General features: G+C 44.8%; 1 protein-coding gene and 1 pseudogene across 1 annotated transcript; one reads left to right on the forward strand and one right to left on the reverse strand.

The window, feature by feature from the left end:
• Positions 1–8,238: 8,238 nt before the first annotated feature.
• LOC127321797 (tRNA(His) guanylyltransferase 2) lies at positions 8,239–15,423 on the forward strand. The gene is made up of 16 exons (XM_051350765.2): positions 8,239–8,524; positions 8,831–8,978; positions 9,614–9,745; positions 9,941–9,985; positions 10,110–10,279; positions 10,566–10,651; positions 10,746–10,853; positions 11,252–11,378; positions 11,447–11,576; positions 11,672–11,803; positions 12,098–12,142; positions 12,226–12,395; positions 12,678–12,763; positions 12,860–12,967; positions 13,318–13,439; positions 15,200–15,423. Exons 2-16 carry the CDS (start codon positions 8,872–8,874, stop codon positions 15,201–15,203), a joined length of 1,572 nt encoding a protein of 523 aa, XP_051206725.2. The 5' UTR covers positions 8,239–8,524; positions 8,831–8,871; the 3' UTR covers positions 15,204–15,423.
• A 623-nt stretch (positions 15,424–16,046) lies between these two features.
• Positions 16,047–16,607, reverse strand: LOC127321824 (BEL1-like homeodomain protein 7; annotated as a pseudogene).
• Between the last annotated feature and the right edge of the window lie 5,978 nt (positions 16,608–22,585).

Here is a 22,585-nt window from a genome sequence, read left to right on the forward strand (position 1 = left end):
TAACAGCTAGTAGGCTGTAGATGGCCGGCCCGTTTACATGTAGCAGGCCACCGGTGGGCCATGCAAGGCCAGGCCCATGAAGGCGTCTAGGTTGTGAAGTGGGCCAGCCCGCCAAAAGCCCGTTGGGCCTTAAGTGGGCCGGGCCGTCTAGAGCCTGATGGGTCTAAGATGGGCCAGCCCATCTAGCCAATGTGGCCCTGCTATACATTCACCGGCCCGGCCCGTTAAGTCCTCGAGGTCCTGAAGTGGGCCGGCCTGGTTAAAGTCCAATGGGCCTTAGTTGGGCCGGCCCACTTAACCTGTGGCAGGCCTTGTATGGGCCTGTCTTCTACCACGGTTGTTGAGGCTGTTAATGGCGGTACCGGCGAGTTAACGGTGTTTGCCACGTGGCAGACGGTATGACGTCAGCAGTCAACGGCCCCCCGAAACCCATGCGGGATGGTGCCCTTTTTCATGGCTGAAGACCCCCCTTTCGCCACGGATCGAAAAAAACATGGCCAAGCCATACGGCACGCGATATCCGCCACAGTACCCGTATCGTCCCGGTAGAGTCATTAGCCACGAAAAATGGCCCTTACGGGACGTTTTAAGTCCGTCCCGGAAGGCAACTTTGTTTGTAGTGAATACCTTTGGCTGTGCTCGGTTGGGAGCGCAGCTGGTCTCGCTCTGTCTCCGTATTGATAAACTGGCGACCCAAGTTGGCAAGGCTCTGGATGAAAGGCTAAACAAGGAAAATCACCAAGTTAGAGGAAGCAGATTTGAGTCTATGCCCGACTGCATGCAGCCAAACATAGACTCGGGGGCTACTCCCATCGGGAGCGTTGGTCGCGCACCCGATAAACAGAAGAAGAAGTTCAATCGGAGAAGCCTAGTCAAAGAAGTTCAGTCGAAGAAGCCCAGTCAAAGAAGTTCAGTCGAAGAAGTCTAGTCGAAGAAACTTACATGGTTCAGGATATTTGGCGAGTTCCCCGAGGTAGATGAGTGGACTGCTTGGGTAACCTCAGGAGCAGCTGCTGAAGGTTGTCCCGCGTCAGTCTGGATGACCGGCGAGTCCGCTGCCCTCCCCGAGTCCGTAGCCTTTCTCGTGAGAAGATTCGCCTCTTCAACTGGAGTCGACTCAGTCTCTGGGATGGTTGTCGACTTCTGATGGCGTGTGGACACACACGTTCGTTGGGAGATCCCAAGAGGAAGGTATGATGAGTACAGCAGCAAGATTTTCCCTCAGAAAGAAACCAAGGCTTAATCGGACCAGTAGGAGGAAGAAATCACTTCTGAAGGTGTAGGTGGTTGACGTTGGCAGGGCGCACTACCGGTGTCAACAACGAACGTGGAACCTACACACAACACAACCAAGCTATTTTGCCCCAACGAAACAGTGAGGTTGTCAATCTCACCTGTCTTGCTGAAAACAAAGGATTAGATGTATAGTGTGGAGAACGATGTTTGTTTGCAGTGAATGAAAGAGAACATGGATTTGCAGTTGTTTGTATTATCAGTATTAAAGAATGGATCGGGGTCCACAGTTCACTAGTGGTGTCTCTCCATAACAGATAAATAACATGTTGGGTGAAGAAATTACAGCTGGGCAATTGACAAATAAAGAATGCACCGTGATGCATATACATGACACGAAGATTACTATGATATTCATGCGGGCATTACGTCAAAATACATAGACCGTCATCCAACTGCATCTATGACTAATAATCCACCCTCAGAGTGTCATCCGAGCAAACCTTGGGTATTAAGTTGCAAGCAACAGATTATTGCATTAAGTAAAGTGCATAATGTAAACAACACAATTATCCTTGAATAAAGCATTGTTGTTTAATCCCTAGTGGCAGCAGCACATCTACAATCTTAGAAGTTGTTGTCACTCTCCCAGATTACTAGAGGCATGAACCCAACTATCGAGCATAAATACTCCCTCTTGGAGTTACAAGCATCTACTTGGCCAAAGCATCTACTAGCAACGGAGAGCATGCAAGATCACAAATAACATATATGATGGATTGATAATCAACTTGACATAGTACTCAATATTCATCGGATCCCAGCAAACACAACATGTAGCATTACAATAAGATGATCTTGATCATGTTAGGCAGCTCACAAGATCTAACCATGATGGCACAAAATTGGAGAAGACAACCATCTAGCTACTGCTATGGACCCGTAGTCCAAGGATGAACTACTCACGCATCACTCCGGAGGAAGGCATGGTGATGAAGATCCCTCCGGTGATGATTCCCCTCTCCGGTAGGGTGCTAGGAAGAGCTTCAGAACCCTCCCGAACTAGGGTTGACGACGGCGGCGGATACGGAACTTTTCGTGGATGGAGGCTCGGGTATTTAGGGTTTTCCCGAGGAACGGAATAAATAGGCAGAAGGGCGATGTCGGTGGGCAGCCAGGGGGCCCACACCACCTGGTGGCGCGGACAAGGGGAGGCCGTGCCGCCACATGGTGTGGCCAGCCCCCTTGCCCCCTCCTGGTCTCCTTCGGACTCCGTGTACGTGTTGGAAAAATAGGGACTTCGTGCTTCGTTTCGTCCAATTCCGAGAATATTTCCAGAACAACTTTTCTGAAATACAAAAACAGCAGAAAACATGAACTGGCACTATGGCATCTTGTCAATAGGTTAGTCCCGGAAAATGCATAAAAATGCTACAAAGTGTAGAGAAAACATGGAGCAATTGACATAAAACAAGCATGGAGCATCAAAAATTATAGATACGTTTGAGATGTATCAACTTCCCCTCCTTGAATGGTGAAGTCTTGGCCTTCTCTGCGGGCTCACTGAAAAGGAGGCTCTATGAGTCAGTCGGGAGACATAAAAAGCAACTATTGAAGTGGAAGAAACTTACTCGTCATCGGGGATGTCGATTGGCGTCGTGCGAAGGCCAAAGAAGCGCTTAGGCTTCTTGGCGACGGGCGGTTTCATGAGTGGGATACTAGCGCCACCTCCGTAGTTGGGAGGCTTGAAGGCCAAAGGAGTCGCGTTGATGGGATTCTCCAACAGCTGGGAGGTAGACTGCTCCGGAGCGGCGGAATCCTTTGAAGTGGCCTCCGTGTCAAGATCCTCACTACGGGAGCGTTTGTGAGGCAGTGTTGAAGTGTTGGCGGTGGCTGTCTCATCATCATCACTGTCCTCCTGCATCTCCACAGAAGGGTCAAGTTCTGTGTCCGACTCGACATATGGCTCTAAGCCCTCAGCCAACTGCATGCTACCAGGAGCAGGCGGCTCACTGGGAGCGAGTCCCTGGTTCTGGAGATGAAGAAGCAAGAAATGGCGAGTTGCAAATAATGTTACTCTAAGAGGGACGAAGAAATCGGAGACAAGTCAGAGACAAGAAAAGTTTACCTTCGTTGGCGCGTTACCCGCCCCGAAGGGAGCAATTGGAGGGGTGGCTTCGCAAGAGTCGTCCGCCCTGATCTTTGTGATCACCCGAACATTATCCTCAAGTTCATTAGTCGAAAGTTCTTCGTTTCGAACTCGAGTGGGGTGTGAGGCACCCGAGTAAGCCCACATGCTGTGGACTCGGGCCTGAAGAGGCTGGATGCGATGCTTGAGGAAGGTGGACGCAAGATGGACGCCGGTTAGCTCTTTCCCCCGGAGGGTAGCAATTTGATCCATCAGGCCGTCGGTTTGCCTTTTCTCCTCCGCGGTTAGCTCGTTCCTCCAAGATTTCCGATGAATCACCGGCACGCCCATCTTGACCAGTGGCTCTCCGTCAGCACTCGCCTCGTCCTTGACGTAGAACCAGCGACTCCTCCAGCCTTGGACAGACTGGGAGAACTTCATCTCCAGGTAGTCGACTTGTGGGTTAACCTGGAGGTTGCAGCCGTCGACTTCGTGGAGCTCGGTCTTGCTTGGCTGGGCTTCACGACGAAGATTCGCTTCCACAGCGCCCAGTGCGGAGCGACATCAAGGAAGCACTCGCATAGCACAATGAAGCATGCGAGGTGCTGGACGCTGTTGGGCGGCAGATCGTGCAGCTGGATGCCGTACGCTGCTAGCACCGCAAGAACAAAAGGGTGAAGAGGGAAGGAGAGACCTCTGGAGATGTGGTCGACGAAGGCCACGCGCTCGTTCGCGTGTGGGGCCGGCATCGTTTCCTTCCATGGGCGCCGCCAAGCCTTGGCGTTCTCTGGTGGGATGAGTCCTTCCCTCTCCATGCTCTGGAATGTCTTTGCGGGGATGTTGGACTTCAGCCAAGTCCCTGACCTCTTCTTCGGCGTGTCGGAGTCAGCGGCCGCTAGCTTAAACCCGGGCTTCTTTCCCTTCACCATGGTTGGAGGAGCGGGAAGCTTGGGGGCAGAGTAATGGCAGGGTGCGCTGGGAGAGAGAGGATGCGGGCGCGAGGAGGAAGAGAAGGCTTTTACCGTCCACGGTGAACTGTTACTTATACACGGACTCGACAATTTTGAGCCGTCAGATCTTCACTGGTAGTCCACGCTGCCATCCAAAGCATACACGTGGCGTGCAGAGGCGAACCGGCGCGCCACCACCTTCTCCACTACGTGCAAAAATTGAGGAGGCCATTACTCCGGACCCCTCGATTCTCGTGTACTGAACGGTCAAGTTCAGTCAACTGACCACACGCCTCCGTCACCTCTGACAGACAGGGACCTCTGTCGCGTCCGATCACCTGACAAGGTGTGGTGGCATGGTGCGCTGTGACGTCATCGATGATGCAGGTAAGGAAAAATATCTCTCGAGTCAGTTGATACTCACAACTTTTTCGACTCCTCTTGTTCACTACCCTTCGAGTCCGACGCTGAGGGAAAGCCCCATGAGTCGAAACATTCCTCGGTGGCCTGTACCCGGGACTCGGGTAGCAGTGTGTCAAACACCTCTGTTCCTGGATCGCGTCAGCCGCGTGATAAGTCTGGATGCCACGTTCATAACGTGAAGGTAAGACCCGCGGATCGAGTCCGCCGGCCTGGGAGTCGCACCACTGCTGCGCTACCTAGTTTTTTCCGTGCCTGCGGCATGATGAAAATCCTAACGGATGCATTGGGTAAAATTTACTGAAAACTGGAGTTTGACTCGGTAAGGCCTCTGCGGCACGAGTCGAGCTACCCCAGGTGTTTCTAGGCTCGAGCCCGGGGACTCGAAACCTGAGAAGGCTAGTGGTGTTTTCTCCCGAGTGAGATTAATTGGCCTCGAACTGTCGAGTGCGCCAAGCCTACTCAGTCATTTTCCTCGACTCTGATATAGCTGCTCGCTGCCAGCTCAGTCTTGACTCGATGAACTTCCGAGTTGGCATACCTCTCTTTTCAGGTACTCAAGACGGACTCGAATAACTGTTCAGGATGAGTCCCTGATCGAGTCTTCGACTCAACCAGGCACTCGGGGGCTACTGACGTGGGGATGCTAGATGGACCCCCACGATTGGTGTATCGGGTGCAGCCCATCTGTGGGTCCTTTAGGCGGCCCATCAGGACAATGAAGCTTAAGCCCACTGCGGGTGCGGACAGAAGACTAACTCGGAAAGGAGTACCCTGCAAGGCAAGACTAGGCTAAGTTAACGACTCTTAGTCGAGTCCTACTCATGTACAAACTCCTAAGACCCAGCCTCCTATATAAAGGCTGGGAGGGGGTCATAGCAAACCCTAGAGAACATACGCCAGACTCACTTGCGCCAGATCCAATCTCTGCGCCGCAGCTCTTGTAACCGAGATCAACTCGCCGAATAAAACAGACATGCAGGAGTAGGGGTGTTACCTTCTAGTAAGGGCCCTAAACCTGGATAAATCGTGCCCCGAGTCCTGTCAAGCCGAGTAGTCCACCAACGCTCATTTTCTTTTATGAAACCCTAGCCCCTAAAGCATGGGATATGCTGTGGAGACCCCACGACAACGGGGGACAAAAATCTTTATATACAAGGTTTTGACCTCTGATTTGTAGGTTTCTTTTAGATCCACGAAATGTTTGGCGGGAGGGACATTTCAACGCGCCCTCTTTCCCTCCCGCGCCGCCGCCTATGATGTCGCTGCTGATCTCCTAGCCCTCGTGCCGTCCATCCTCCCCGTGCCGCCGGGTCGTCCCATGGGGTTCGTAATCCCGTCGCCCAAAGGTTCCGCCCGGTCGGGGCCTTCTCCGCCTCCCGCCGCTTGGTCGGGGACTGCTGCCTCTCCCGCCGGCTGGTTGGGGCCTCCCAGCACTCCCCCCACCGGTTCACGCCTCTGGCCGCCGAGTTGGGGCCTTCCGCCACTCCTCCCGCCGGGTCCATGCCTCCCGCCGTCGAGTCGGGCCTTTCCGCCACTGCCCCCGCCGGGTCGGGGACTGCCACGCCTCCCGCCGCCCGGAACTACGCTCCCACGGCTCTCGCCTAGTACATCATCACACGTCCCATCTGGTATGGCGCCCCGCCCCCCACGCCTCCGGCGGTACGGCATCGCGCATCCCGCCTATTCCCTCGAGGAAGAAATTGACATGTCATTTTTCTCCTCTAGCAAAAAAATTGTGTGGCAATTTGTTTCTATTTTTGAATATTTTTCATTTTACGTTGTGTAGTCTGAAAGAAGCATCAGAGATATATGATGAGTAAGTAGAGGGAGTAGAGGATCCGATTGTGTCTCTTTCTTTGGAAGAAGCAATGGATATATAAGAGCCGATGATGAAGGATTGGATGGACCAAAGATTGTATGCTATTGATATAGACCAAGAATTGAATGCTCGGGGAATGCAGCTCTGCCGGATGAGGATACATCTCTTGAGATTGCAGGTCAAGATCATGTTCTACAATGGAGGTACTTTGGATGAAGAGACTCGGCAACGCTGGGAAACTAAAAAAATTGCATATTGGAATGACTTCTCGCGGAGTGATTGTTCGTGGCGTACCTGATGGAATAGTGGGAACCCGATATCCCGCGAAGGTAAAATCTACAAGACCACCGGCTAAGGCGTTAGCGGGCAACAACCCGCGCCAAGTCACTAGCCGACCCTCCCTTCAGTCAGCCGACCTAGGAGGAGGACCGGCTGGCAAGACCACAATACATTCCCCGGCACCTTCGGGTACCAAAGAAGGGGACCCCCGCCAGAGTAGTCTTGTCCCGAACAATCATGGCAGGATAGCGTCATCGGTCCTCAAAGTCATTACTGGCAACCAGCATGGCTAGCGATGACACCCCCCCTTACGGATCTAACTCTCTAAGATCAGCTACAACAAACCTAGCATAACTTCTGTCCCATCATAGCTTGTACCCGGGCTTGTAGCATTACTTGGCCGCATCTATAAAGGCGGCAATGCGCCCTATATAAGGGTACCCTATCTCTCCGGCGGGGAGATATCGATTCATTCACACACACACACACACCCACAAAAACACACACCACACACCTTCTCCACCGGAGAATCCACCATATACCCAGCCGGCTGAACCGCCAGCCCGCATCATCTCGTACCTTGAGCGCCTCACACGCCGGAATACAATTGACACCAACAGGAGTAGGGTCTTTAGCGGAGACGATCCCGGGCCCGAACATGTATACATTCTTGTGTGCTTGAGGCTGTTAACCCATCCGATCATGGTTACAAGCTCTACCTACATAGAATTTACTTAGCCGGTTACGAAACACCGACAGTACCGTTGCCAACTCCGCGGTGGTTCTAGATTGTCGTATATTGTATTAACTAGTGTGTGATAGGAATGTTTAGCGTTGCTAAATTGTCATAGGTCAAAAATTATTAGTTTCAAGGTATGTCGTGGCTTCGGCCGGAGCAGATCACATAAAATGGAATATTTCTTTTTACAGTTCGAGTTTACAATATTTGTCCTGTCAGTCTCATTTTCCCCTTAAAAATGAGTTTACGGGGGCACCTTATACGTGTTTTAAGGTTGCCCTTTTAAGAGATCAGCTAGAGATGCTATTAGACCCACTTAACGTTAAATGTGGGATTGACTTGGCCTAACGTAGGAATACCTGGCCAAAACTAGCCCGGCCCGACTGTCGGGCCACAAAAATTAGGCACGAGCCCAAAAAAGCCTGACCCGGCCACGGCCAAAAACACATTTTCTGCAAGCCCGAGCTCGGCCCGACCCGACTGTCGGGCCCGAAATTCCGACCTGAGCCCGGCCCGATGTGCAAGCCCAGGCCGGGCTGCCCATGGTCAGGCATTGAGAGGGTGCAGCACCGAAGTGGGCCCATCGGCCACGCACGGCCCAAGTTCCCGCAACCGAGCTGGCTTTCCGGCCCGCACCCGTTCAGCATAATAAAAAAAGAAAGAGGTCCCCGCGCCCGAGCAAGCTTTCTAGGGTTTCTTCGCCCTATCCAGGCAGGCACGCCGCCACTCGCTCCGCTCCGACCAGCCCCGCCGCCACTTGGCGCGCCTCGACCTGTTCCCAGAAAGCTAGGGTTCCTGGCCCCCTCTTGCCTGTTCCCTCTATCTCTGAATCGATCGATCGAAGACCCTCGGTTCGTAACCGCCACGGCCCACGGACATTGGCTCCGGATTCCAAGTGCTCTAGACCGTCCGCGGGCCTCCACTGCCCCGGCTAGACCACAGATCAGTAACAGGTCTGGGTTTTTACTAAGCTACTGCAGCTTCAGTCGACAAACCTATGTATGGTGCTAGTACAGTACGTCTACATGTCAAATTGCAACGCCTTATTGTTGATAAGTAGTGTCAACACACTGTTTTTTCCGTGTTTACTAGTAATAATTTGGAAACAAAAATATTTCTCATAATCCCATCTTTGGAATGTTACTGAGGCAGTTAGCATGTTTACAAATCTGACAATCCTAATGGTAAACATCTAATGCAGATTTCACTAAGTGCTAATATCTAAACCGATCATTTGCTATGATTCTCTGTATCTGTAGATCCAAGAACAGGTGTCTTGTGGTGCTTGTGGTGTCTGCGGATGGCCAATAGCAAGTATGAGTATGTGAAGAGGGAGTTCGAGTTCAATCGCCAGCTCCCGGCCTCCAACTGGATCGTCGTCCGCATCGATGGTTGCCACTTCCACCGGTATATTTCATCTATTTCTCTTAAACGGATAATACATAAATAATGTATATCCGTGTTTTTTCGGTTTTCCACACGCATATTGAGTGATTGTTGCTTTCTCTAATATGGGATAATTAATAACCGTTAACTGATTGATCTAGTTTTATTCTGCTCACTTCCTATCTATACACTGACATGGTTACTAGTGGTTAAGCAATTGCATCAACCATCTGGCCATCTCAGCTCGTCTGTACCATTGTCTTTTTGTAAGGATTAACATGTCGAAAAATGGAAAGAAAATTTTATTATTCAAATATAGCGATAACTGTTGCTTCAAATATGGGAAACATGCAAACATGGCCTCTCGCATCGTGGAGGAGCACTCTACCGCTCTACATCCTCCATATTTTTCGTTGGTTAGTGCCTCACCACAGGGGCACATGAGCTTCCTAGCCGGCGTCGACCACGGTAGTTACTCCTTGTAGGGAACCGCAGTGGAGACGGACATTGAACATCCTTATTCTTTTGTGGTTATGCGATTTAGCCCATATCTACAAAGTTACATGTGTTGTCCCGTTGCAACACACTGGTATTTAGCTATAGTTTATATTTGTTGTTCTTTTCGGTATCCACTAATTTCAGTTTTATTTTTGTAGATTCTCGGAGTTGCATGCCTTTGAGAAACCAAATGACGAGAGCGCTTTAGGATTGATGAACGCCTGTGCCACTTCTATGCTCAAGAAATACAATGACATAGTGTTTGCTTATGGTGTTAGCGATGAGTACAGGTATAATATCTTCTTATCAAAGTTAAATTATAAAATTGTTTGTAGATTTGATTTGTCATAAAAAGGTATATGCAAATGCTGTTGTGGAGACTCAGTTTTGAATTGCACGAGCTCCATTTTTTCCTTTTTTTTTGAACATTTTGTTCATTATTTCCATAATAATCTCTGCTTCTTGTATTTTTGTTTGTTTTGCAGTTTTGTCTTTAGAGAAGAAACAGAATTATATAAAAGGCGAGAAAGGTACGTCATTTGATTTGTTCACTTATTCACTTGGTATTCTAAAATACTGCCATACCTAAATATATTTTAACAATTCAGTTATAAGATCTCATCATGTTATTGACTTCTCTACCAATATATGCAGCAAAATTCTCTCTTCATGTGTTTCTTACTTCACATCTGTATACATGATGAAGTGGAAAGATTTCTTTCCTAATAATGATTTGAAGGAACCTCCATACTTTGATGCGCGAGTTGTATGCTATCCAAATATGAAGACTGTTCGTGATTATTTGGCATGGAGACAAGTGGATTGTAAGCTTCTTGAACTAAAATCGATTTTTTTGTTGTATAAATAATAAGATAATTATATTGTGCACTTATGTGTGTTGGTGTTCTTGACAGTAGAATTATGTTGTGTATGTTATTACCCTTTATTTAAAATATACAGCTTCAACAACATTAACTAAATATAATAAATATAGTGTATCTATGTGTTGCTTCAATGAGATTTCTTTGACCGGTTGCTTGGCTACTTAGTTTTCTATTTGATTTAATGGTTGAAGATTAACATATTTGATTTTTTTTGTATATTTTTCAGGTCATATAAATAATCAGTACAATACATGCTTCTGGATGTTGATACAGTCCGGAAAAACCAAAAATGAGGCATATCAAGCATTGAAGGTCATCTTAATTATCTAGGGCTATACTTGTCATTTGTAGCATTTTTATGAATCATTTTTCCTTTTTTTTTGTGAACCGTCTATTTTTCTTTTAGGGAACATCTTCTAAGGATAAGAACAAGTTGCTTTTGCAACAGTTTCAAATCAACTATAATGATGAATCGGCTATGTTTCGGAAAGGATCCAGTGTTTATCGAGATAAGGTAATGCTATCAAGCATTCATATGTTCATCATTATTAATGTTCTTGCTTACTCTCAGTGAGGTATTTTTAATTATTGTTCTTGCAAAATTATTGTTTGCAGGATGTATACCAGTGACCATGTTTATTTTTAGTCATATTTTGTGTTTAGAGATATTTGTATCATTTCTGACTTATTTTCTTGATACCAGATGGTATATGTAAAAGTTCTTGCTATACTTTATATGTATATTTGAAACTTCTTAGCTGCCATTTTCTTAGGTTATATTGATCAAAGGTTATGTGGGCCTGATTGTTGACTAATGTTATTTTTTGGACATATTCTTTTCAACATTTAGTTTCAATTCTACTAACCCAGTTAGGTGCACTTTGAATACTAAAAAAGTTATACATATTACAGGTCACGAAGGTGAAAACAGACGACTATGGGAATCCCATAAAAAGAACCCGTCAGGCAACTATAGTGTCAAATTTTGATATCATAGGTCCCGAGTTTTGGGAAAAACATCAATACATTCTTGGAAAAGGTCAGTTGAATCATTCTAGTTTTAGGTATGCTTTCGGTCCAACTCTTATCAACTTTGTATATATACAGCATCAGACTGCCAGTATCTTTGGGGGAAAGAAAAATATGGATACGAGTATGTGAAGAAGTTTGTTAACATCCCTAGGTCTCCATGTTCCAATTGGACCATTGTTCGTATTAGCGCCTGCCAATTTGATCAGTGAGGACTCCTAATTTCCTATTTATTTAAACACATGCGGGAATACCATTTAGATAATTATATCGTCTTATCAACATGGAGATTTTTTCCCCCAGATTCTCACTGATCCATTCATTTGACAAGCCAAATGATGAGACCGCTTTAAGATTGATGAACGCTTCTGCTTCACTGATGATGGAGCAATTTCCTGATATTATCTTTGGCTATGGTTTTAACAATGAGTACAGGTATGATATACCCTTTCCGAATAGCTGTGTTTGCATGGAGAAGACTGCAAAAAGGACAGATAAAACAAAAATATGTGTTTCCGCATAGCACAATTTTGCCTCTTCTCATCAATAATAGTAATTTAAATTGAATATATTGGCAATATAAGGGATCATGTTGAAGTTGTAAGTGAACTGGTCAGCGAAGCTTAAATGTGGCACACTTCAGTTTAGACAGGATTTCTTATGTTGTTGGATGGCAAACCTGAACATTTGTTGCAAATGATCATTTTTAATTATTTGTTATTGTTGCAGCTTTGTGTTCCAGGAGAACACTGAATTGTACAAGAGAGAGGAGAGGTAGTTACTAGATTTATGAATTCCTATAGTACATGCATTTCATCCGGTCAAGCCTTTGATAAAATATGCAACTTCTTTTGCAGTTCAATCATTTCTTCATGTTCATCATGTTTCACTTCCTTTTACATTATGAAGTGGGAAGAATATTTCCCCAGTATACCCTTAGTGCAGCCACCACACTACAAAGCAGAAGTTCTCTGTTGCCCAAAACCAACAACCGTTTGTGATTATTTGTTCCGGAGGCAATCAGAATGTGAGTAATCCTCCTAAAAGGCCATATCTTTAACTAATCGGAAATATTTATGAATTTGTTGATGGTAGTACAGTATGTTATATCTGAATTCATGTGTTCATCTGCGGCAGTATGAGTGCATTAATTTTGGTGTCAATATAACCTATATGCTGTGTTGAATACTTACCATTCAATGTATCTTCATTTTTTTTGAAGATGTCCTGCTCCAAGGGTTTGACTCTTCTCATAGTTAGAACAAATCATAAGAAAATGAGCTGACTCGTTGTACATGCTAATTTGCAGGTCACAACAGAAATCAATACAATACATGCTTTTGGATGTTAGTGAAATCTGGAGAAGGTGAAAACAAAGCTAAGGAGATACTGAAGGTCTTCTTTCATCATTTAGGATTTAAAATAAATTTTCATTATTCTTATTAATTCTTTAGTTATGTGCAATCTCTAACTCTTTAGTATTCTCTGAAGGACACATTACCAAAGGACAAGAACGAGTTACTTTTTCAACGATTTCAAATGAACTACAACAATGAACCGGCTATGTTTCGAAAGGGTTCATGTGCTTACCGTCAAAAGGTTTTTTGTCCATCATCCAAGAATTATTTTCAACAATAATGTTGTTTGTGCTGCCATTATCTTAAGAAAGTGACAGTTTAGATACTTAAGAAGAAAGATTTAAAATTCACGAAACGATCAAAGTAACTTTACAGTAACTATAACTGAAAAATATACTCTCGCATTCGCTCATTATCCGTAGTTTGTAACAATTCCATGTCGTCTACAAAGAACTGCATCTGAGAGATGCCTGGATACTGCTGTTGAGCAGAAGTCTTTATTTATTTACTTGTGTTTGCATTTGAGTAGAGGATGATTCTCACGGTATGTCCAGTTTCTCTGTTAACAACTTACAGTGCAAATGGGTGCAGGTGGGAGAATTTGCAGAGGTGGAAGCCAATGGAGATGTTACAAGAGAGCGGTGGGATGTGGCGGTGGCCCACGTAGACATGGGGCCAGACTTTTGGAGAAAGCACCCTTATGTTTTCAACAGGTGATGATTGCTATTTAGTTGCTAGATTTTAACTAATAACAAGTTGATCTCTTCCCATGAGAAATAGTAGTCAATATAATTATTGCTAGACAAAAAACTTGATGTTTACAATAATTCCATATAGGTAACATGCTGATAAAACTTGTTAACTTGTACTCGTAGATGTCCGAGTGCGTGGGTTAAGTCAAAACTCTCCTTGTTTCTGCCAAACTATCAGCCCATGTCAGCAACCATTAAATTACTTCTAGTGTGCCACTAGTAGTAATTTGGTTATGTTGCCAGATTCTTAGGTTCAAATTTGGTGGTGTTGCTCAGGGAAGCGAATTTGTTTTTGCATGTATGTTATTGTAGCTGCAGTTGGTGCTGAAAATGGACAGAGTAATGGCATATCACTGCTGAGATACTTTGATTAAATGTGAATTCAAACTATTGAAAACAATTCAAGTGGACCATGCGTTTCTAATTCACCACCACATTGCCCATATAAGTTGCCCATCTCAAGGGGTAAATTTGATTATTTGCCATGAATCGTAGATATGATCAAGCAGTGCTAGTGTGCAACCATCTGTTCATATGCACTATGATTTAGCTTGGTTTCTTGTTGATTCTTGTATATATACAAAATAGCCAATAATTTTTCATGCACAATAGTTGTGATCAAGTAAGCTTGCCAGTGCTTCTGTTTGAATGTATGGTGCGCAACCATTTGTTCATATGTACTGTGGTTTGGCTGGTTTCTTGTTGATCTCGTGTAGAATCGATTAAGCATGCCAGCATGGAAGGTGTGAAACCATCCATTTACATATTATTTTTCACTGTGGTTTCATGTAGCTTCTCAATATGTAGTATTTGTGCTAAAAACAAGTCTGAATATTTGGTCTGTTGTTTCTCCGAGCAGCTGCCACCACTCAGCTGATTTCAGCCCGCTGATCATTCTAATGATCTTGCTCAGTTCGACTTTTATAGGTCGTGCCACTGATGGTTGAGTTTTTTACGGTTTGGTTTATATTTTCAACTACTTAGGCTTCACATTGCGTGACAGCAATACTCAAACTGACATTAGATTCGTTTGAAAAAAGCTGATATGACTGAACACATGCTAATTTCTGCAAGACGTATCCGTAAAATGTACATGCTGGCTTAACATCAGTTCTTGGTCTGGCTTCAACTCCGTGTTAAGATCCATTGATGTGTTGCCCAATATTTGGAGGTACAGATAACCCTAAAGCCTGGTTAGGCGAAAGAACACATGGAGTTCATACTGGTTTCTTGATGCTAAAGCATGATTGGTTGAGCAGATCGATTGCCACCCACCATTTTTATTTTGTGTATTTCAGCATTATTGGTTGAGCAGATTGATTGTTAAAGCCTTGGTTATGTTTAATGAGGTATGTATTACATCTGGGATGATTAGATGACCTGAGAGGTGATGTGCCTTTCTTGGTTGCTCTATACTCTGTCTCAGTAGGAAATTGATTCATCTAGGTGACTTGTTGGCTTTTTAGGATCTTATCTTTAGTATCGGTTTTACCATGTCTGTTAGATCTTTTTAATGTAAACTCAATTGGTTCAAGAGGATTGCTGGAATGTTGACTGTTCACCACCATTACTTGTTGTTTTCCTCTGCATGCATTGATCAGTGCCCATTTCTTTTCCTTTCTTAATTTATTTTTCCCTTGATAATGAGAAGGTGACCCTGCCTAACCATTCAAATTGGCAGCTTGGCAACTATGTAATGTAATAGTTCCTTTCATGTGCAGATGAAAGCAATAGCAGAAGATGAGAAGATCCAAGTTTGTTTATCGTCGAAGAAGTGCTTGCGGAGTTGCGTCCTGGATTTATGGCCTCTTATAATTCTGTACTACTAGACTTATAGCTCGGCCTATCCCGCCTGAACTGTACTTCTAACTTGACAGATGCCTTCAAACTCTGAACTTGTACTGGATAAGTTGTAACAGTGATTAAATTCAGGTTTCTTTTATCATTGTGCACTTGCGTAGCTGCTTACTCTTATTTCTGCCTCATGGAAGTGTAGGCGCAAAACTACATCGATATTTCACAAAATATGTATTTGTGTCTTGTAGTCTTACAATGAAATTAGTAGATCAGATGGCAAAGCATCAATAAAGTAAGATATATTGAGTGATAAAAAGTAAAAGTACTCGAGTGAAACGACTAAACACAAAATACGAAACCACTAAACACAAAATCCTAACTTGTCTAAATAAATATTCCAAGTCTTTTCGGTCGACCTGCTAAATATAGTCCCCGGAGAATTAAAACATGCAGGACGTGTTTGGTTCACGGACTGATAACGGAAATGTAATGAGATTACGGTGGGATCAGTGGAGCAACGGACCATTTGCAAAAAAAAATTGGTTCGTGGCAGTAAAGGTATCAGGTTACATAACCGTGTTTGGTTTGACACTGCAGTCTCAAGCCATTTGCATTGGGAAATTCTACATAAGTAAAACCAAAATGATTTTCACATGCAATTCACAAGTTCTTCACAGGCTCAATTCCAAATTCATCAAACTGGCATATAATTTAAAATCATTTTGCATAAATTAATTACAAACACATCTCTTGATCAATGCCGGATAGCTCTCATCGCCGGAGATATCGTGACTCGCAGAGGCTCCGCCGCACCGACTGCACCTGCGCGCGCCGATGGCGTCCGACAGCGACCGGAAGTGCCGGGAGATGGTCTGCACGGCCAGCGCCGTGTACGGCCTCGCCGCGCCGGTGCCGGCCACCAAACGATGACACAACCATCTGCATCTCCTGGTGGTAGTGCCAGTACCTACTGTCGACCTGGTCCAGCGTAGCCATTAACGCCGTCACCTTGCTCTGGAGGTTCCGCCTCTCCGTCGGCAGCTCGGCGGCGCCTTCATGCTCCTCGTCGTTGAGACCATCGACTTTGATGCACGCACCGTCGTCCGATGTGTCGTCCTTCCCGTCTCCCCTTCTTGATAGCGTCGCGCAAACTGACCACCTCGTCTAGTACCTCACACACCACCTTAAGAAACCTGGAGTTCTGTACGTAAAAGTTGCCCGGCGAGTTCCTGCTCACCGCCATTGCCGACTGGGGTTCGGGCTTATCAATGGGGATGCAGCATCTCCCATGCCGCCTGGACGATCGTACTGGTAGAGCGACACTGACTGCATTGATGACTACGCTGAGCCACCGAACCGCCGTCGTCTCCCATGAGCGGCACCAGACTATCAGTCCCGGTCGATGGTCGATGCGCCTCAGAACGGGTTGGTCATGTAGCGGTGGTGGTGGAATGACATGTCGCCACCCTCACCACCGGCAAGGCCCCTCTGATCAGTAGTGGAGGACTGGAGGTAGAGTGGAACGTGGCCATCCTCCTCTTCAAAAGCAAATGCACTCTGTCATCAGAAGGGTATTGTCGACCTGGATAGGTTCAGTTTCGGTCTTCAGTCTTCGAACTGGGAAGAAGTAAGAGGACTGAAAAGTATCAGCACATCAGAAATCCAGAAGATTATTTTAGCTTTGCTCGTGAATTCACATAGCAGTACTCAAATTTGATTAGGTGGCATATGACTTCACATAGTTGGTGCCAAGAAAAGATGATTAAGACAACCTATGTTTCAACTCTGTACTAAATTAGGCAGAAATTTGATAAGAATCGAGCATGCAATAACTGCAAATTCATTCAGAAAGTTACAAAAGGGACGAACAAATTCAGACTGGCGGTCAGTCATTCAAGACCAATGAAACAAGGTAGAGAGAATCAACCACTCACCGCAAGCTGAAGGATTATTTGGTTCCATCAAGACATGCTTGTTAAATATGAAAACTAACAACAACAAAAAATCAAGATATACTTGTTACTAGAACAAACTGCACACATCAAATCTTCTCTTAACAAAACTTGATGAAGAACTCTAAAACTATAATATATGCACATTCCTTTTATTAGAAAGGCAAGGCGCGTGCTACGCGTCGGTCGACTGATCGGTGTGCCAGGATCAGTCGCTTTCGGGGCCGTTCGATTCCGATTGCACGCTCAACAATTCAGTCTCTCTTTCCTCATGTCGCTTTCCATGCGCTGCGCTGCGACACGAGTGGGTCCACGGACCGCGAGTCGTCATCTCACTTTTCCGCAGCTGCATGCGGGGTGGTGGTCGCTGGTGGTCACGTGGGTGGAGCAGACCATGGGCTGACTATTTCTCCTCCAAAAGTAAGCTAATCTAGTACACTGTGGCGGTACAGCACAATTAAACAATTATTCAACAATTTTAACAAAATTGGCAAACTATTTCAAAAAAAACCATTTGTTCGCACTAATAAAAAACTGATTAAATAACATTTTTTTTGTACAATTTGATTTGCAACAAAAATCACCAGCTATTTAAACAAAAATCGTAAATGGCTACAATAAAAAAAATCATGTGTTTGCCATATTAAAAAAAAGATGTTTAACCAACAATTTTTTTTTGTAGATTTATTTGCAACAAAAAAATACCAATTATTACTACAAAAAACACAAACGATTGCAAAAAAAAAGTACTTGCGGCAATAAAAAAGTGTTTAACCAGCAATTTATTTTGTTGTAGATTTATTTGCAACAAAAAACACCAGTTATTACAATAAAAATACAAACTATTAAAATAAAAAAGTCATGTGTTTGCAACATTATGAAAGCACGTAAAAATCTCACGCTCGGAAATTCTTGCAACATCTGGTTTGTGATTTTTCAACAAAATGCATACGAGTCTGTTACAATTTAGAAGCACATATGCAACATTAATTTTTAGGAAAAAACACTTGTAGCAAACACCCAGAACAATCTTATGACATCTCGCGTCTGCTTTCACAACAAAACTAGTATGAGTTCACTTAATGAGCATATACAACATCGAAAAATCCTCAATAATACTTTGTGGGTTGGGTTCCCCGACTACGAATCTTTTCCTAGCTAGCACCTCTATAATCAATACATGCAGTGGTGCCTTCCTTTTCCCTACCTCTCACAACATGTAACCATGAAAGAGAAACATTTATTGAGTTACATAGGCGCCCTCCTAGGCCGTCCCAAATATATGCCGTTACATTGCAACAAAAAGAGCAGCCATAGGTAAAAAAAAGCTGCATGGGGCTTTGCCGCACACAACACCAGGTAAAAAAGCTACAGCTTCCAGCAAAAAAGGCCGCATGTTGACGTGAAGTATGGTCTTCCGTCCACTTGCAGTAGAAAATATGAGAGAGCAGCGACGGGTGAATTTTAATTAAAATAATCAATTTGCGCACCAAATTTACGATCTGACCCTCGGATTCACTAATTACAAAATTTGACCCTTTTCAATAACGCCCGCCATGGAGGCGTTATGGTCTGTTCTACAACGCCGTGCTCTAGGCGTTATGCCTAGGGCAGAGGTCAACGCCTGGCCCACGAGGCTGGCACCATAACGCCCTGGAGGGGGGCGTTATACTCCTGCACCATAACGCCCCCGATACAGGCGTTATACTGGCAGATAAGTAAAACGGCCACCCGTGTGCCCGACTCCAACTCCCCACTTCTTCCCCCCTCTCCCTCTTCCTCAAGAACACAAACCGCCGCCTCCCCTCCCTTCCCCCCCCCCCCCTCAAATCCCATTCATTTGGGCAGATCGAAGGCTGATTTATCCAGATTTGGTTCCCCTTCAAGTTCTCAAGGTAACCCCCCCTTTTTTCCTCTTTTTGTTGGTTGAAATATTCGCATTTGCTTCTCTATGTATTCCGATCCATAGTTCATCTATTAGTTAGGCTATTTAGGTTGTTAGTAGTAGGTTTATGTTAGTAGATTAGTAGTTTTCTTAGTTTTCTTTGTTAGTTTCAATAGGTTGGAAACCCTAGATTGTAGTGTTAGAGTTTTGAGTGGTTAATTTAGATTGGTAATTATTATGTTGCTAGTACTAGTTGTTATTAGTAGTGATATATATGTTAGATTACAAACACTAGATTGGAAACCCTAGGTTGTTGGTATGGTGAATTTTGGAAAACAAGTTAGTTGTAAATATGTATTACTATATTTGCTATGGTTATATTTTAATGGGTAGGAGTAGATTGATTATTAGTGATAGTTCTAGTACATATGAAACCAAAGATTGGAAAAAGGATGTGGTTTTATATTAAACCATACATTGCAACAAGTAGTTATTTTTGAAATTATAGTTTAGTTTATTTTGTTGTTGCAACTAATTTAGAAATAGTTCATTCTATTTGTTGTTGTAACTAAATTATTGCTGTAGTTTATACTTGCTTCTAAATTTTAGCGCATCATGAATAATTGATTAATCAGTTGACATTTATTTTTCCATAGGATGTTTCCCCTTCTGAAAGATGCGTACAATACGGTGCACCGTGCACGTCATATGTCTGAAGGGAAGTATCACTCTGTACTGCACTTGAGGGCAGGCAGGATTGATGGTGATGAGCCTAAAGCGGGTGAACAGGACCCAAAACATCCGAAGATGCACTATGATGAACGCTACACCCCCTATATCCGGAGTACCGGGTTACTCCCGTTTATCAACATGGTCAAGAGTGGAGTGCCGAAGAAGAACGCATGTCTTGTCACCGCACTCGTGGACCGTTTGCGTCCGGAGACACACACCTTTCATCTTCCATGTGGTGAGATGACCGTCACCCTCCAGGATATGTCAATGATCACGGCACTTCCAATAAGGGGTCATCCTATTTGCCGGAACACTGATAGTTCAGGATGGCGGGAGCAAATGAGCAGCTACCTCGGGATGGAATCGGGGAAAAAGGCCGGGCCGCTGGTGCAACCTATGGTTGGATTGCTAAGAACTTTGGGAAATGCCCTGATGGTTGTACAGATGAAGTTGTGCAGACGCATGCTCGGGCATACTTGTGGGTCGCCCTCTGCCGCACCGTATTTGGAGACAGCGGTGGGTCCAATGTTCCATTTTTTTGGCTAGAGTTGCTAGCTGATTGGGATTACAGATGGAGCTGGGGCACGGCAGCACTAGCGTGGTTGTATCGCCAGGTAACCACGCTGCACATTTCTTGTTGTCAAGTATCGTGAAACTTATTATACATTTGCTTTGACACATGTTTTGTTCATGTTTTGAAGTTGATCCATCTTGTTTATTCATTGTTTGCTTAATATCAACTATAAACAATTGCTTTGAATCATTTGATCTCAGCTCACATGTTTTACATTACTACTTGATCAAGATTGTGTTGGTGGCATGTCACCTCAAAAATTATCTTTGTTATCACTTACCTACTCGAGGACGAGTAGGAGTTAAGCTTGTGGATGTTGATACGTCTCAAACGTATCTATAATTTTTGATTGTTACATGCTTGTTTTATGCCATTGCTACTGGTTTTTATCATAGTTTTATATCATTTTAGGGCATTTTCCCGGACTAACCTATTGACAAGATGCCCAGTGTCAGTTCATGTTTTCTGCCTGTTTTTGGTTTCAGAAAAGTTGTTCTGAAAATATTCACGAAAAGACCTGAAAATCCACAGAGGCCAGTTTTTGCCCGGAACGAAGACGGAGCCCAAAAATCAGCCAGAGGGGAGCCACCAATTGAGGGGGCGACTGGAGGGCATGGGGTAGGGCCCACGTGCGCCCTCAACCCGCCTGCTCAAGGGGGGCCCACCTCTCGGGAACCCTCTTCGCCTATAAGTTGCCTCTTGACCTAAAAATCACAAACACCGGAGGATTTTTCCAGAAACGCGTCCGAGCTCCGCCGCCATCCAAAGCCCTAATTCGGGGGACAGAAGTCTCTGTTCTGGCACTCTGCCGGGACGGGGAAGTGCCCCCGGAGCCATTTTCATCGACGTTGCTGCCTCCCACGATGATGCGGGAGTAGTCCCTCCGCGGGGCTGAGGGCTCGTATCAGTAGCTATGTGGTTATCTCTCTCTCCCATGGTGTGATCTTCATTGTGATCATGAGCTATGTTAATCTTGTTGAATTATATGATATTTCCCCCTCTATTGCCTTTATGTATTGAACATGATGTTGCTCAATTGATTTTATCTAGTATAATTTCCGGAGTCACCTTTGACTCACGGTGCCAAGGTGACAGTGCGGGTGCCGTGTGTGACTCTATGGACTATAGATTAGAGGGATACTTATCATGAGTTTGTTCTTCTTATTGGATTGTATAATGGAATTATGAAGCTTCTTGATGCTTGTGTTCAGTATGATCTTTCATGGAATCAAGGTGATAGTGTGGGTACCATGTTTGTATTAGAAAGACACTATTCTTGAGGTATTTGTGGTGATTGTTAGTACTATCTTTGGATGCTCAAAGTGACAGCGTGGGGTGTCCATAGATGTGGAATACGAACTTTAAGGTGTGCTTTTGTAGCCCTACGCAATTCTATCCTATTTTGATCCATAGAAGAGTAATCTCCGAGTAACGTCTATCATGCATGCTTTATGAGGATTTATCATGTGTTTAATTATGTTAACGTAGTTGAGAGTTACCACTAGTGAAAGTATGATCCCTAGGCCTTGTTTCCAACCATTGAAACGCCGTTTACTTTCAGTTTTGCTATTTGTTACCTTGCTGCCATTTTTATTTCAGAATTACAAAACCTTGTTTTACCACCCATATTACCCGTATTTTATCATCTCTTCGCCGAACTAGTGCACCTATACAACTGACAATTGTATTAGGTGTGTTGGAGACACAAGAGACTTCTTGTATCTTAATTGTAGGATTGTTTGAGAGGGATACTTTTCAACCTACACCTCCCTGTGTTCGATAAACCTTTGGTCATTCACTTAAGGGAAATTTGCTGCTGTCCTACAAACCTCTGCGCTTGGAGGCCCAACATAGTCTATAAGAATAGAAGCGTGTAGTAGACATCACACCCGAGGAGGGCTAGGCTATTCTACTCGACATTCACGAGGGCACCTGTGGACACCACGCTGGCAGTCGAGCGCTAGTTCACAAAGCTTTCAGAGCAGGTTTTTACTGGCCTATAGTGGGACAAGACGCCAAGAACATCGTCCTTAGGTGTGAGGCCTGCCAGAAATTCGCCAGTCGACCACAAGTACCCGCCACGGAGCTGAGGAAGATCCCCCTTGCTTGGCCATTTGCCCAATGGGGACTCGATATGGTGGGTCCGCTGAAGAGATCCTCGCTGGGA

Source organism: Lolium perenne, chromosome 4 (assembly GCF_019359855.2).
Source record: "Lolium perenne isolate Kyuss_39 chromosome 4, Kyuss_2.0, whole genome shotgun sequence".
Taxonomy (NCBI): domain Eukaryota; kingdom Viridiplantae; phylum Streptophyta; class Magnoliopsida; order Poales; family Poaceae; genus Lolium; species Lolium perenne.

Bases quoted from the DNA above. Each gene is read 5' to 3' on its own strand.
- LOC127321797 (XM_051350765.2), top strand. From the start codon at position 8,872: ATGGCCAATAGCAAGTATGAGTATGTGAAGAGGGAGTTCGAGTTCAAT. The intron at 10,280-10,565 runs GTAAGCTTCTTG...TATATTTTTCAG, and splicing joins GGCATGGAGACAAGTGGATT to GTCATATAAATAATCAGTAC. The intron at 11,379-11,446 runs GTCAGTTGAATC...GTATATATACAG, and splicing joins TCAATACATTCTTGGAAAAG to CATCAGACTGCCAGTATCTT.